The sequence below is a fragment of the Empidonax traillii genome, unplaced genomic scaffold (assembly GCF_003031625.1).
Source record: "Empidonax traillii isolate 1590-97213 ecotype Southwest subspecies unplaced genomic scaffold, ASM303162v1 scaffold152:size925058, whole genome shotgun sequence".
NCBI lineage: Eukaryota > Metazoa > Chordata > Aves > Passeriformes > Tyrannidae > Empidonax > Empidonax traillii.
The window spans coordinates 351,195-367,415 of record NW_020955345.1 but is presented as its reverse complement, the minus strand read 5'-3'; the positions used below and the strand labels follow the sequence as shown (position 1 = coordinate 367,415).

At 38.4% G+C, this 16,221-nt stretch overlaps 1 protein-coding gene across 4 annotated transcripts in view; it reads right to left on the bottom strand.

Moving 5' to 3' along the window:
* The window catches only part of TDRD7 (tudor domain containing 7), a 42,995-nt gene continuing 26,774 nt past the window's right edge, over positions 1-16,221 (bottom strand). For 3 of the 4 annotated variants that reach the window (XM_027884658.1, XM_027884659.1, XM_027884662.1), the window contains 11 exons: positions 14,320-14,894; positions 10,445-10,631; positions 8,890-9,001; positions 7,848-8,050; positions 7,577-7,711; positions 5,787-5,870; positions 5,492-5,626; positions 5,042-5,152; positions 3,136-3,626; positions 2,646-2,806; positions 1-473 (listed from right to left, as the gene is read on the bottom strand). In XM_027884658.1, coding sequence (XP_027740459.1) covers positions 253-473; positions 2,646-2,806; positions 3,136-3,626; positions 5,042-5,152; positions 5,492-5,626; positions 5,787-5,870; positions 7,577-7,711; positions 7,848-8,050; positions 8,890-9,001; positions 10,445-10,631; positions 14,320-14,894 — 2,415 coding nt within the window. In that variant the 3' untranslated portion in view covers positions 1-252. The remainder of the gene's footprint in view (positions 474-2,645; positions 2,807-3,135; positions 3,627-5,041; positions 5,153-5,491; positions 5,627-5,786; positions 5,871-7,576; positions 7,712-7,847; positions 8,051-8,889; positions 9,002-10,444; positions 10,632-14,319; positions 14,895-16,221) is intronic. The other variant, XM_027884661.1, reaches the window with a different exon arrangement.

The window sequence follows — 16,221 nt, the reverse complement described above, 5'->3', positions numbered from 1 at the left end:
CAAAATTCAACATTGTTTTATTGATAAATAACTTTTTAAATATTTTAACCTAAATATTCTATCATTACAATGGTAAACAACATGAAAATTTTCAAAAAATCAACTGAAGTCAACAGAAACCAAACTTGTTAAACAAACACAGATATTTCAGTTTTATCCCCATTATGTCTTCAAGGCCATGTAGTAGTTATATTTCTCTTCAAAGCCTGTTACTTATTTCATCACTAAGCAGCTACGTTTCAGAAGTGGTGATTAATCACCCTTTGAAAATTCCACAAGACTTTGTGACACAAAATCATGAATCCATGTATCAGTATGTGGAAGAGATGTGTCCACAAGAAAAGTCACTATTTTTCGATCCCAAGGGTTAGTGCTTTCATTAACTGCCTGTATCTGTGCCACAAAGGGTTTCTTCTCTACAAGATTCCGAAACACTATTGATGCCTCTTCTGACCACTGCTGGTTTTTCACTCCTAGGATAAATGTAAAGCAAAACAGAAGGTCATTTATAGACTAGATCAATCTGAATTATTAAGTTTATAAAGAAGTGGTGTGTATTTAAATACTTGAGAAAACAGATGTCAAAGTGCTAATGAATGCAACTTAAATCTAGAAAAGAAACACAAGCTCACTCACCTCCCACACAAACAAGGTTAATTATTACACAGACTAGGACATTTATTTTTTCTTGAAGTCTAAAGATATGGAGAGCTAAAGGCAAATGCACTGACTCACTGAGAAATTCAAAGTATATCAGCTGCCTTGCATGACCAGGGCATATCAGGAACCTTTTTTGAAAGTTCCCTTTGAAACAAAATTTCTTTGTCTTCAGCCTGAGGATGCTGAAATTATCTGCCCTGTTGGCCTTTCTTTAGATGAAGTTTTCTTCATCTCACAGCAGCATCAGCTACTAAAACATCAACCAAACCTTCAAGTCCCAAACTTTCTGCAGAGGGCAGAAACGAATTAAAATGCTGCCTAAATGCCTCACAGCTGCTCTTATATTTTTTTTCAGAGCAAAGTCAAAGTCAGAGCAAAGCAAAGTCTCAAAATCCCACAAAGTCAAGTCTGCTAGAACATAAACAGGTTTTTAAATATGGCTAGAAAGAAGTGGCTCATGCAGATTTGGGATTCAGTCTCCCCAGGCCACTGCCACTGCACAGTATTTAGACACAGGGGTTCAAATATCATGCAGAAATACACAAAAAACCAACTCGTGGGTAAAAGAAGTAGAACAGCAAAGTGACAATACTTTGCCTCTACTATTAGCAGCAGCTTGCCACTAATAGGACAACACAGGAACACAGCTGCCTGAAGATTACAGAAGGAATTAGAAGCCAATAGGTAATCAACACTTAAGAAAGGGTAATTAATGCTAGGAAAGGCTGCTGTGGAAGCAAATGGGATTTTACAAGGGAACAAACCAGAGACTAAGAGGTGGGAGACATGAAAACAGAGAGAAAGAAGTGAAAGAATAGCAAGACAACAGTTACCGGTCTTCCAGGCTCAGTTGGCCTGCTTTGACAATATGAAGCATCTCAGAGGCAAGCTTAACTAGCTACCTGGGGGACTCTGTGAAGCACAAAAAGTGGACGGCTTGTAGGCTGTTTCAGCTGAATCCTGTACTACCCCAGAAGACAGACACAGCTAGAAATCAGCTTCATCACAGCACTGCACTCCCAGGACCCAGCCTGTCGGTAACACATCCATCATCACTCGTCTAAAGCAACCCCCAAGGTCACACTGAGGCCACACAGGAAAACAGAACCACAGAAGGAAAACCAGGATCAGAGCACCAACCCTGTGGCCTGTCACTTCCAAAAGGCACATTCTGCGACTGAAATCTAGACCAGTGCTGACCAAACGGTGGCAGAAAGCAGGAACTGACTTCGACAAGATGTCCGAAGCGACACAGAAATGAAAGAAAAATTTGGAAAAGACAGCAAGGAGAGATCAAGTTTTTGTTTTTTTTTTAAATTGTCTCAGATGTATGCACACTCTCTATGCCTCATATTCTCAAGGAAATTAATCTTACTTAAGCTTATTAAAAGCCCTCACTCCTCTTGTAGAGTCTTTTGTTTGTCTGAAAAAAACCAATATATTTCAGGCAATTTTGGATTCCAAATACGCACTGGAAAATTCCAAATTTTATGTAAACTAGGATAATCAGAACATTCAATTCTTATCAACAGATACACATCACAACTTTCACACCTCACAACTGCTTACGTTAAAGCAACCAAAAAACCATTTAGTTCTGATTTCCGTGTCCTTTGCACACTAGATATCACACACATTGAACAATAAATTTCATGACAATAAAAAGCAGTTGCTGTAAATGTTAAGCTGAATGTTTAAGTAATCTTCATTTTCAGCACATGATAATGAGAAGTGCTTCATTAAATGAAACAAACAAATAACAAAACAGAATTGTCACTACCCACGCCAAGAAGAAAGGCAGAGCTACTTTGATGACACAAACATGTATAGGTTAAGCATGTTTCTGCAAGCAGGTACACTTCAGGAAAAAAAACCCAATTACACCACTAACCTCTGATTTTGTCCACTTTACATTTTCTGTTCATTTGGTATCCCCACTGATGCAAGACCTTAGCAAAAAACAATCGTAAATGCTTGCTACCTACCTGCAAGCTGAGCTGTTATAGCTTGGAAAGGCAGTCTTCTAAACGCATCCGTGAGCGGTTGTACTTTCCGAATGCTGACAAACTCATGTTTGCCATAGTCCAGCTCATACACTGACAAGAAACCGTTCCTAAGAATTCCTTTTACTATGACCCTGTACCACCTAAGACGGGAGAGAACAAGGACAGACAATTTGAATTCATATTCACACACTGTCAAGGCACCAGAAAAATAATACACAACCAAAACACCTTAACCATGTCTGAGGCTTCTCAGATCTGGATTTAGCTGAATAAAAGTCAACTATTCCAACTACAGCCTGGAAGCAGGAAGGGACTGCAACCTCATTTACTCCCTTAATCTCTCAGATATCATTGGACATCTGCCACCTGGTTAACAGTGCGGACTAAGCAAAGCTAGGCTTGCCTAGCTTAGCAGAGTTAAGCTTGCTTTCAAAGATTTTGTTTTTAAGTAATTTAAGTATCTACTTACTCATCTCCAATTTTAGCTGCGTACAGCTTGTTTTTTTCAATATTCACAGGTTTCTCTTCCGCCCTGCTGTAGTACAAGATCATTTCTTCCATCAAGGCATACAGATTGTTCAGCTCATTCCAAGGCTGGACAATGAAGTGACCTGGATGGCAGGCCACTGACACATAGATATCCATGAGCTCGCCAGGCTTTGGCAAGGGTAGAGGAGGAGGCATATCGATGGCAGACACTGCGCTGCTGGGTTCTCTGGCTGGATCAGACAAACCCTTCTCTGGCTTCCCACCAGTTAACTGCAGAGCTGAAACACCGTCACCCATAGCTTTCGTGGAAGTAGTCCCACTGGGCGTAACGCTCAAGAAAACATCTTTCTGATGCTTCCACAAGTCTGCATTTTTGATCTGTCTATTGATGCTTCGATCCATGTCTGGAAAATTCTCTGGAGCAAATAAGTAAACGTGTGCAATTCCCTTTGAACCATCCTGTTTAATCACCTTGGAACACAAAATACAGTTTAATATCCAGTTAGTAACTGTTAAATGCACATCTGACTTTGTAATGAAGACTCAAGCGGCAACAGTTCATTGCATTATGCACAGAAGTATTTTCAAGATTCTCCCAAAAACATTAAAGAAGTTGTGGATAGTAGACCAATCACAGCAGATAAAAAGAGCATTTGCAACTATTCTACTCATGTAAAGCAAGTACAAAGCTTGAACTGAGCTTTGTTCTGCTCAACAGGTTCAATCCCAATACTAGTTTATACAATTCTAGTTTTCAGGAGAACAGTAGCCAGTGTCCATACAGATCTAAACAACTATTAAATATTCACACATGATTCTTCAAAATATCTTCCTGCCATTATGGGAAGTGAAGCCTATTAAATTAAGGATGGGAAAAAAATAAAGACAAACAAAGCTTCCAGGTTTGTATCATGCATAATTTTCAAGAACCAACATAAAAATATTTCCTATTTAACAACAGATATGCCAGCATTATTAATAGTAAAGCACTGAAATTTTAATTTGAGAAAGTATGTAACATTTTAGAGATTATTCCATTGATGCTCCTAGCCAGGAATAAAAACTTTCCACAATTAAAGCACACATCTGCTGTCTGCTATTTAATCCAGCACAAATTAGCACCAAACACAAACTCTCTTGGAAGAGGATGTTTAGAAAACCCAGATGTAACAGGCGTTAAGTCTCAGACCAAAGCAAGAAAAAAGTTAAGGAAAGCTACAAAGCACTTCTTCAAAGTGCTCTAACAGTACCTGGAATAAAATTTTTGAGGAAATTAGTTTTGTTTAGTCTGTAGTTAGTAATGGATTTCCTTAAGAAGGGTATTTTCAGTTAATTGAACTGGTTAGGATACAGTGCAAATGGAAATAATTTTATCTCAAAGATAAAAATCCTAAGTATACAAAGCACATATGAAATCAAACTTGATTAGAAAAAGTAAACAAAAAAATAAAGCTGCTCTCAAAAGAGCAGAAGGAGAAAAAGCTATGCTTACAAGAGGCATAAAAGTAATTCAAGATTAACACCAAAGTTGCATAGTTTTATGTGCTGAAATGTGAACAACTGTGTTTCTTTCTTATCAGCTGGCAAAATAACTCTGGCTGCATATTTGGACTTACACAGCAAAATGTGAAAAGCTGCTGTGAAAGTTGCTAAACCCTTGTGGGGAAAGGAGAAGATGCTAAAACACTTAGGCAAGTAAGTTTTATGTCAAATGTCCTAAGAAAAGGACTCGGTTTAGAATTTATGTCCAATAGCTGGTTATAAACTTTTACAATTCTGTAACAAAAATCAATTTGTTGAATTGTTAAATTTCTTAAAGTTGTTCTTCCAACGCTCTCTTCCCACGCCTATGGATTTCAAGTTCCATAGGCACTTTGACTATTTACCTTCATGCTAAATTCAGGGCAATTCATTACAGCGTCTCTCAGCCACAGCACAGCATCTGGAGTCCACATGCCAGTGTTAGGAGGCAGATCTGCCAGGCAGCATTTTACAGCCTGAGAACAGAATTAAGTATACAAAGTATAATTTAGAAATATGAAAACTAGTCTACAAGTTCCAGTTCACAGGACAATGCTGACAGACTCAACAATGTATGATAAACAGAACGGGACAAGGTCAACACGCAAAACCAGTGCCATCAAACATACACAACATACTGCCCATACACAGGACTGCACTGGGATTTATTTCAGACAGAGATGCACAATGAAACACACTGCAATGCTGAATGCTACGAAACAAAACAAAATTTCATTACATAAAACTTGAAATAGCAGCACCACAGACACTGGCAAGAGAACTAATATAGGTTAGGCTACAACACGTCTTTATACCTGAGGAGGTATTGCGATTACTTCTCTCAGGAACTGTGGTGGGATTTCTCTGAGCTCTGATACTTTCACAGTTGCAACTGTTCCAGTATCCATGAACTGCACATCCAGTGCCCGTCTAGTGTGAATAATTTTTATCTGAAAGAAGAAACCAAGAGCATAATTTTGAGGTTAAAAACCTCGCTGACACACACTATAAAATGTTTCAAGGAAACTAAAAATTCAGACTGAGTAGAACAAAACGAAAGAGACATTTCTATGTGGGAAAACTGTGGCTGTTTTTTTGAATACTTCTTACCTCTACACGTGCCCATTTTCCTTTGGAAGGAAACAAGCAGATTTTGCCACAGAAAGGTAGCAACACACTGAACTCGGAAGTTTGCTGCAAATACAAAACCAGAAACAAAAAAGCGTGGAGCTATTACTATCTGGCACTCAACTAACCATTTCAAAAGCCACACATGATATAAACATTTCTGAGAAGCAAAAACGCTGTGTTAAGTACAAAGTCTCTTTCCAGACTCAGAAACATTTCCCATCACGTTGTTCTAAGCTTCCCCAGTTGGAAAACCTTTAAGTCCAAGCTCTGTATCTTACAGGGAAACTGAGAGAATACAAAGTGTCAGGAGGAAAAAGCAACACTTGGAAACACAGTATATGAAATCACCAACCATTACTTTACCGTTCTGAAAAGCAAAAGCAGTTTAGAGGAGAAACCTGAAGAAGCTCCTAGCTTATATTCTAAATCATACAATTTCTTGAGACATTTAGCAAACCAAATCTACTACTGACTCAAATGAAAGTCTCATGGGGGTGACATTCACCATGATAATAGTAAATAACATAACAAGACAATGGCCATGCTATAAAAAGCATGAAGAAACTCTATTTGAAGAACCATCAACACCTTATTTTGTTCAAATGCCCAGGCAAAATAAAAGAAAAACAACCCTCAAGATTAGCTGCAAAGTCAAGATTGCTTCTTTTACCCTGTTAACAAAAGAATCTGAAGACCAATGTCTCTGATGGCAACAATAACATAACATGTAACCTCTCCCAAAAGTAAAAACTTTTGAGATACCTGTCTGGCTGCCTTTCTTTGTGTTGCTAAAACTTTCAGAGTTCTATACGCTTTCTTTCAGTGTTCAGCTTGCTTGAAACTGAATCTTGATAACTGAAGCATGTTTAACATAAAATATTTCCAGATGATTCCACAACAGGTCTAAAGCTTAACTTATACACCTAAAGAAACACTTTCAACACAGTAGTGTCATAAGCAGTAGTTCTAAAAGGACCTTTAAGGATCTGCATTACATGATTTGATTCTGTGAGGCTCAGCTGAATTATCAACAAATTAGATTCTCTTAAGATCTCTTTGGTATAAATTCTCTTGAGTCTAGTGAGGATTGCTGCACGTGTCTGTAAATGGCTGGTGGAATGTCAGACTTCTCTGCCACACGCCCTTTTTAAAGCAACTTAAGCCTTCAGGAAACCCCTCCTACACATCACTTCTAATTGATATTAGCCACAACATTCAAAACCTAAGGGTGCACGGGGACAAGTGATGCAGCATATCAGATCGAAGCCACTGAATTTCCAGGTTCAAGGCAGGCTAAAAAGAACACACCTCAGTCTTTAGATTTTGGTCTAAAGTGCTTTTATTGCCGCTTTGCACAGTGTGCTGTGGGCCAGGCTGTTTACGCACCTCAACTCCATCGCATGAGTAAAATTTCCATCAAAAAAAAAAAAAAAAAACGGCAGTATCTCCCCAGGGTTTATACCAACCTGCCGCAGTTTCCATTGGCAGCTTCCCATTAAGAGCCACATTGTTGCTATTCTAACTATTAAAGAAAAGTTATAAGTAGTTACTGAAGCCTTAGAGACCGCTTGTGAACAAGAAAGCATCAAAAGACACTGTTCATGCTGAAAGATGCACACCAAAAAGCCCCAAAGGAGGAAGGGAATTTATAGCCTTTTAGAATAGTCTGTGGCTACCACAGAAATTTGAACCTATGTGCAAGCAAAGTGATTGGTACATTCTGAGGAAAGGCTACATGACTTCACCACTTCCCTCACCACAGAACCTACCTTGTAACCAAAGTAATCTTCCAGTTTCTGCAAGACTTCATAGAGTCTAGACAAGCCTTTGGATGGCACTTGGCAGTACAGGCTTCCATCAGAGAAAACACTGGTTACTCTGACATTTGTATATAGTGCATCTACCTGCAACAGTAAGATTTTGACACGAAAGGGGAAAAAAACCCCACTTAGCAAATTTCTGAGTACTGTTTTTTGTCCATCTAAGACTTCAGCAGTCAATGATTTTTAATGAATTAAGAAGGAAGAAGGACAACGGTACCTGCAGGTGCAGTTCAAGGGACTTGTCATACAATGCCTTCAGACAAGTAGCATTGATGTTGATATCGTCTTCTCCAGACGTGTCATAGAGAACAAGAAGAGGAATGTCACCTTTCTCCAGTATTTCCACAGCAAATATCTTGAAGCATGTCTGTGATTCCACAGTCTTTATTAGGACAGGATCATCACAGAAGGCTTCAAGTCCTGTAAGACACACCATATTTTTATGGATCACTGTATTCAAAGGGAAAAACAATAACTAGGTCTGTGTTCACCACAGGAATATTTCCAAGAATCAGGATGAAGCAAAGAAAAGCTGTACTGCACCCCTACTTAAATTCTACTTAATTTCTGCGTTTTTACACAGATAGCCATCTTTGGGGGTGGGGGAGAATAGAAAGGACCCTCTTCCGAAAGGGTTGAGACAAATGTGTAGAGAACAAAGGAATGTATCGAAAACCAACCAAACTAAAAAGCCAAGTCCATTCGAGGCAATTTCACACATTAAAAATAAAATATTCTTAAAAACTTAGAAAGGCCTACCAGTTTTAGAAAGCTAAATAAATTCCAGCAGAGCCTAGGAAGTCTGCAGGTAATGGGAAGGAGCACTTTAAAATAACTAAATAGGCCCATATTTAGAAATATTGCCTGACCTGGCCAAAAGAGATGTGCCTCATTTTTGGAAAAGATGTTGTGTTAGTACATTGTTTCACACAACAGTAAATGTTTCCTCTTATTTCTTTATGCTCACATACATAAAAGGGACAAAGACATCCAAGTGCAGAAACAACTAAGCTCCACCACACAGATACTGGATATAATTGTCTTCTAATACCAAGGGTTCTTTATAAAACCCTTCTTCATATCCTTTCTCCCTCCCTTTTCTTTCTCTCCATGTCTACCCGTGTCTCTTTAGATTAGGTGTGCTGGACAAAAATCTATCATACACAGAGTTATTATAAACAAGGATCAAAACTCCCAGATGCTTCAATCCATAAATCGTGCAACAGTAAGCTGTACAGTCAGCACTGCCCTTCTCTTACCTGCCAGTTTACACTTTACAGCCTGCAAAGGAAGGGAACTGAACTGTTTCTGTAGTTTGTACACACTGCTGCTTTCAACAAACTCAGTGAAGCCATGATCAACATAGCGTACCTGAAAATGGAAAAGGGAATAAAGGCATAAGATCATCAGTATCATTGTAAATATGTTCTCTTGGGCCTGGGGAAAATGTATTCAGTTATCACATTCTCTGTGCAGCCACAGGAAAGTTCCACTTTGCTCATTTAGTAGAATATTAGACCATTAATTTAATATTTATCTTACTGCTTGAATGTTCAGAGATTTCATAAAGTTTTGAAAGTGTTGAAAGGTCACATACCACTTAGGTGCCATTATAAGCTTTGTCTATTGTTTTTAAATCATTTTGATTAATGCTTGTCTTAACTTTGATACATATACCACGGTCAGTGCAGGAAACCATTATGGAAACTGCTGACTGGCAGCAAATAACTGGAGCTAAAGTAAGAGAAAGAAGGCTTTACAGGACTTAGTACAACTTTTTTTCTAAACTCTACCATGCAAAACGTCTGCTTACCAAATACTGAAAAAAGGTCTGAACACTGTGTCAGAGGATAATCAGCAAATGCTGCAATAAAGCAATAGCCTTCCTTTGGCTGGTAGCTCTAGCTAGGGAGAAATTAGAGGCAAGCATGGCACCTATGTTCTTGCCACTTCTCTAAACCCAAAAGTCTTTCAAAACCAAGTTCTGACACTCTCCAACAAGCTCCAGCTGAAGGGTATCATACTAACTTTCAGAAAATCCTCCGTTCTAACACATGTGCTATTTAAGCATTTATGAAACAGTTCAACTTTATAAGTATGTTAAGAAGACCTGGATAAAAAGTCACATAACTGGGGGAAGAAACAACCAAACAAAAAAATAAAAGGGTATAATCAGTGTTTGACAAGGCAAGAAATAACTGAGAAGTTTTAAACTTCTTTTAAACTTCTAATATATGTTCTAGTTTCACTGCAGATAGTAAGAAGAGTCTGCTTGGCCCAGGGAAAGTTTAACAGAGGAATCAATTAATCTCAGTGGGGTTTAATTAAAATGCATTCTACATGTAACTCCCAGAATACCAGGCCTAGAAGGGGAAAATATAACCTTCTCATCTTCTTGCTATTTAGTGCACGTTAGAAATATTTCAGTACAAGACCCCAAAAAGCTCTAACAGCAAGTGAATTCCATCTTCCCTTTCTCTTCCTCTGTCCCACTTCAAATAGTGGTTATACAGTGTTCCTCCTATCAGAGGTACATTTTCAGTACCAAAGTGCTATAGGGCCCAGCCCCATACAAAACTCAAAACAAAACCCCCAAACTCAAATTATTTATCGAAAAAAACCTGATAGACCATTTAATTCTGGCCATCACTTAACTTCAGAAAAGTCCTAATTTCTCACATAACTGAAGACAGAAGCAGTTCAGGGCAAGAAAAGAGAGAATGCTAGCGAAGCATATTTAAGAATTAGCCAGGTATCTAAAATGTAAGATTGTTTCAGTTCTTTCTCCAAGTGCCAAAAGAGGTAATTACTTGCCTTTATTTTGTTGTCTTCTAGAGAAATTATCTGAGCACGCACCCAGGCGTCTTCTTCGGCATGTACTGCAACAAGTTGCCCAACACTCAGAGACTGAGCTGGTGACACGGTACTGTTCTGACCATAGTACGCTTTCATCTCATATTCCATTTGTTCCTGGGCAGAAGAATAATCTTTGCCCACATACCTACAATATTTAAAAAAACCAAACAAACAAACCCAAAACAAAACAAAAACCAACACAAGAGTTAGGATACAACTTCAGAAAAGCTGAATAAAAAACATAAGAACATTTCCATGCCTATATGAACCTATGAGTAAATTATGGATGCATACGTTTTCTAAGCACACTAGTATTCAAACTCTTTTCCCACTAACAGGGCTATAGAAAAAGAAAGTTACTCTGTCATTAACAAACACTACCTTAATCTGATTACACTAAGGTTGATCCAAAACAACACAACTAAAATATTTTTTAAAATCAGCTCTTAAACCATGTGCTGTTTACTCTTCCCCTCCAGATCAATCAGCATTAGGTTGCTGACCTAATGGTTCCTACTGAAGCAGTTTGTTCTTAGTGAAGTATATAAACTTCCTGAAAACTCCAAATAGGAAGTTCTGAAGGCTTCAGAAACACGTCAGATTAGAGTAGGCAAAAGGAAACTTACAAATTTGTATTTAGTAGCTACTGTTTCAGCATGTTCATATCGTCATTTATACTGCACAATTCTACAACATAGGTCATCATCCTATAAACATTTAAGTTTATTGTGAAGGTCTCCTGCATACCCAAAATTAGTGCAGATATTGTACTATGATATAATATGGTGACTTTATTAAGATTAAATTAAATCTGATCACATTCCAGGGGAACCCTAATTTTCCTAAAGACAGTCTCACACTTCTCAGGATGACAGCCTTTTTGTTTCTACAAAACAATGTTCATCTCCTTCAAAATGGAGATAAAGTGGGGTGACAGTCATGTATGCCACACCTAAAAGTTTCTTTAACATTTATTTCATAAGGGTACCTAATAGATAGTTGGAATAGCTCAACAGAAAGTAGAAAAATCTCTCAAAATTTCCTGCCTCACTATTTTCTAGTAATCGATGAGCATAATACTGTAGAAGTTTTGGGTTGCTCAAAGACAACTGAAAAATTATTTTCCAGATTTTTTTTAGAAAAGAATCCCATAAAGCTACCGCCAAAAAAGTGTATTAGAGGCTAATCTACATGCAGGTAGCCAGACGTTACAAGTGTGCATTCAGCATCATTCTTTGTCTCAACTGGAAAAAAGTAACATGTCCAGTAATGCTTGCTGCTCCACTGTGAAAGGAACAGAGGGCTATGCTTCCACAGTGAAACACACAGTGCAATTCCATCTATGCAAAGAGATGAGGGGAAAAAGGCCTGCAAGCTGTAGCACAGAAACTTAAAGTAGCTGAGAATAAACCGTGACGGTCAATTATTTCTTGTGAGAATTCAAATGCAGCACCTAGTGTATTATCTCTGCCTTCAGTCACACTGTTGTGGACATACAGCAAATATCTGGGAGTGTTTCTATCACCTCACTTTCATTCTGACTACCTCAGACTTCTCACTGAACTGTTCCATGTCTCAAAAAAGAAACAGCACCAAGCCTTCCAGCTTTGCCTTCATTACTACTGCATTTGAAAGGTTTCAGCCAAACAACACTTAGCCACATACCAAGAAAGCAAAGAGATACGGCTCCCTCCCCCAGACCGAAAGAGGAATCTTGATATTATTTTTCCTACAAAAACCAACACCAACCAACAGCCCCTACACAGTCCTTGTGTAGATAATCAGAAATGGACTGGCAGGACATGTGAGGACAGATGAGCCCATGCACTGTCTCCTTCCTATAAATCCACGTGAACATTTTCTTGTCACGGCAAAAAGACTATTCCCTTCAGGTCTAGTTGCATCGTACCCAGATAATTCACCTTGCCCATGACCACAAGTAGTAATGTCTGTACCTTAGGCCAAGAAACCACTAATTTTCATCATCTACCTGCACAGAGTTGACAAATTCAGAAACTTTAATATTGTCCAAGAAACATGGTCCACAATTTGGGAATTGCTGCTTTGTAGAGAAATTTTAATATAATCACTCTCAGCTGAGCAGTGTCATGCAGTATTCCTCCCAAATAATTAGTGGAAACATGCTTGAAATAACAGATTAGAGAGCTAAGAACTGTTACTCCCATGTGCAGCAAGTTATCAATGCTGCCAGAATTAAAAGGTGTACAGGGAGACGGAAGAAGTTTTGCAGACTTAAGTTCCACCTGCATAGCAAGCTGGGAGTAATAGATGTACTTTTTTTCTGTTCTTCCCAATGCAAAACATATGCATTGTGTCTGTTTCTGTATCTCTATGAACAGAACATTTATGTCTCAAATGGGCTGTCTTTCCTGCCACTATTCATCATCATCATCTTTCATGCTTTGGACTAATTTCAAAGAGATCTCTCAGGAACAACCTGAAACATAAAGCCTCTCTTTCTTCCTTCCGTGATTTCTTTTTTTAAGCTGAGGCTCACTCACAAATTCCAATTGCATCTTCTTTGCTGAAATGACTGACTTGTTCAGCTGGATATAGTACAAATCTTTTTGACAGATGAAGAAGCTTGCCTTAAATTATGCTTTGTGGTGAGACCAGGATACAAAATAAATGTATAAGCAATGCACACAGAAGATTATCTGAGAAAAAGCACAATATAGGAATGGTAACAGCTGCTAAAACAAAGATGGCTACATTCTCAAATGAAAATTCCTCCTGTAACCCCCAAATAAGGGGATCTTTGCTACAGATTACCAGCCTTGAGATTCCATTACTTCAAACAGTGGAGTGACACCTGAAGTTCAAGACATTACTGAGAGCTAAAGAGAAAAAGGCTATCTAGATTTCAGCTATAAGCCCTGTATGTTGAATACTGCCAAACAGCAATGAGGAATGGGGTAATAGGATCTGTAAGGAAACTGCACACCTACTTAATTCAATCCTCATCTGAGAATTACTGAAACTATCTAATGAAAGTGAAAACTGCAGGAATTAGTGGGAAAAAACAGAGACCTGTCTCTATAGTATATTAGCTCACAGTCACTCAATTCATCCTCGTGAAGTGACCCATAAACATTTTAAGATAAGGGTCAATTTAGAAAAATTTTAAAAGTGAAATATCCTCTACAAAAATATTCAGGATTTGACTTTCTTTTTTTTTTTTTTTTAAGTTTTAAAGAACTGCTAGGATTTCTAGTACTTTATCCCAACGATGAAGTATACAAAGCTTCTTATAGTGTATCCTGGAACAGTACAATAACATATACCTAAGACAGCCATTACAATTCACTTACACTGTCCTCTGAGGCTGGACTGATCAGCAACCAAATCAAGAAGCACTAGTAGTTTATTGTTGTATGAAAGCTCATCTGTTTCCAGAAGTGAAAATCAAAGTGGAATTTGAGCATACTCAAGTCCTGTCTAGTTAGTAGACTAGTAGACTAGTTACATCTAGTCAGTTATAGAAGTAAAAAACATTTTATTAAGAACAACTGCAATATCTGAATGTGTTGTAGTTGGGTTATTTTAAAAAGTCTTGCAATGGCAAGTCAAATCTGCCTTGATTTCATATAAGCTAGTGAAAGAAGCAATTAGTTCAGGACAGAAGAAGTTTCGGAAAATTTCCATTTAAGCACACAAACAAAAGGATTCCTAAGTTTCCTTAGAAAATTAAGTAAATAATAAAGCCCTGAAACCTCCTCTTCATCAACTCCTTTCTGGCACATCTGCACAATGTCACTATGTGGATTTATAAAAATAGAAAAAAAAAGATAGACCCCAAAATACAAACTTACCTAATTAGGACCTCATTAGTGTTTTTCAGTTCTAACACCATGATTGACACAGATCCTTCTGACGGAATGGTTAGAGAAGGAACACTTATATTCTCTGGATACTGGTCCTTGGATTCTTCATCCTGTTGTTCAGCTGTAGCCTTCACACCATCATGACTCTGGACCTTCTCAGTGACATTTAGATTTTCATCAGTGCATCTTTGGGGTTTAGCATAGAGGATAGCCCTTCTGGGGGCTTCAGAGACATAATCCACCGTGCACACATCTGACAGCAACTCCAGATTACTGAGAATGTCTTCTGGAAATTTTGCTTGGTAAGTGTCTTGATAAACTTTGGGGAGTGCATGAGCCCAGAGACCATTGGAGTATTTCAGCAAGATGCTAACAACTTTCTGCTTCAAGTCGCTGCTCAGTGATGTGGTCTCCATATTCAGCTTTAACGAAGGGTCTGCTTTTGAAGAAGTAACATTCTGAGATGCCTTTTCTTGATCGGTGTCGCCTTTTGCTACCGGTGGTATTTTCTTTGCAGGGTAAAGATGTTCATCCATCTGATCACCCCTGTGTATTTTCTCCACCTTATAAAACAACAAAAAAACCCCAGAGCCAATAATCACCTGTATCTCTAAGTCTAAATAAATTTGCCAATTACACTTCTATAGCATGCATTTTACACAGACTTTGAAGGGGGCATCAACAGGGAGCTAAGCTTGAGGCAGTTATTACAGGGTAGTATTTCTTCTAATGCTTCCTCCTCTGTTTTGAAGGGTACCAAACACATATGACTACATCAGTACAGGACAAATATCTGATCTATACAATACAAGTGGAACTTGCTTCCAAAAAAGTACAACCTCTGCTTTTTCCCGGGAGGACCAGAAGACGACAACGCACTCCATGAACTTAGGTCTTTTGCACATTACCCCCCACAATCTCTCACACAGGTAAGCATATCATAAACAAAAGGGAGATGGGATTTGATTCTGTACTTCAGAAACAAGAGGACACTCGCCAGGCAGTGCTGTCAGGCAGACTATCTGCTGTCATGCTCAGAGGATTCTTTTTCAGTACAAAAGTTCTGAAACTAAGGAAAATGTGTCTGGATCATAATAAATTTCATAATAAAATTGATTAGGCCCTTTTAAGCCATGCTCACAGCCTCCTGCAGAACCAGACAGATGTTTTGCCAGTCCCTTTGTCTCTAGTGTTTGCTAAGGTCAAGAATAAGCATCTCACATAGTTTGAAGTCACAGCCTTGAAAGTACCGTTCGAGAACTGTAGCAACAAACTCACAATAAAATTCTGTTTCCTCAAGCTATGCAGTTTCAACACAGATCGATCCAACCATCACTTAACAGGAATTTATGTAAAATTGAGATAACAAAAGCTCTTACAGTTTCTACATTAGTCCCAAAGCAGGAAGAACTGCAGCGATAAGGAAAGTTATTAAGGTTTACGTAGCTCCACTTTGATGTTCCTTCCTCAGAGGAAACATATCTCATCAAAGTAATTGTCAGAAGCAGATCAATGAAAAAATATGGAGCAGCTGAACTACTTGCTACTACTCAGGAGTAGCGTTTACCTCCACACCACTGATGTCCATACCCATCAGAATTTTGTAAACCTTGCCCAAGTAATTCTTTGCAGTTCTGCCCTACCAACACACAATGGAAGCACAGTGAACAAGGCTTCAGGTATTATCTTATACATGAAGAATAACACAAGTCACTGATTAGCAAGACAACGCTAACAAGACACAAACACTGACTCACAGTACATGGACAAAAACTTTAAAACTGCCTTTTTTGTGTCTAGGACCATGTATTTTGTCCTGTGTACACCTCATCACACTCAGCTGAAAGTGCCATGTGATGACCTGAGTTGAGAATAAGCAAATGCACTACA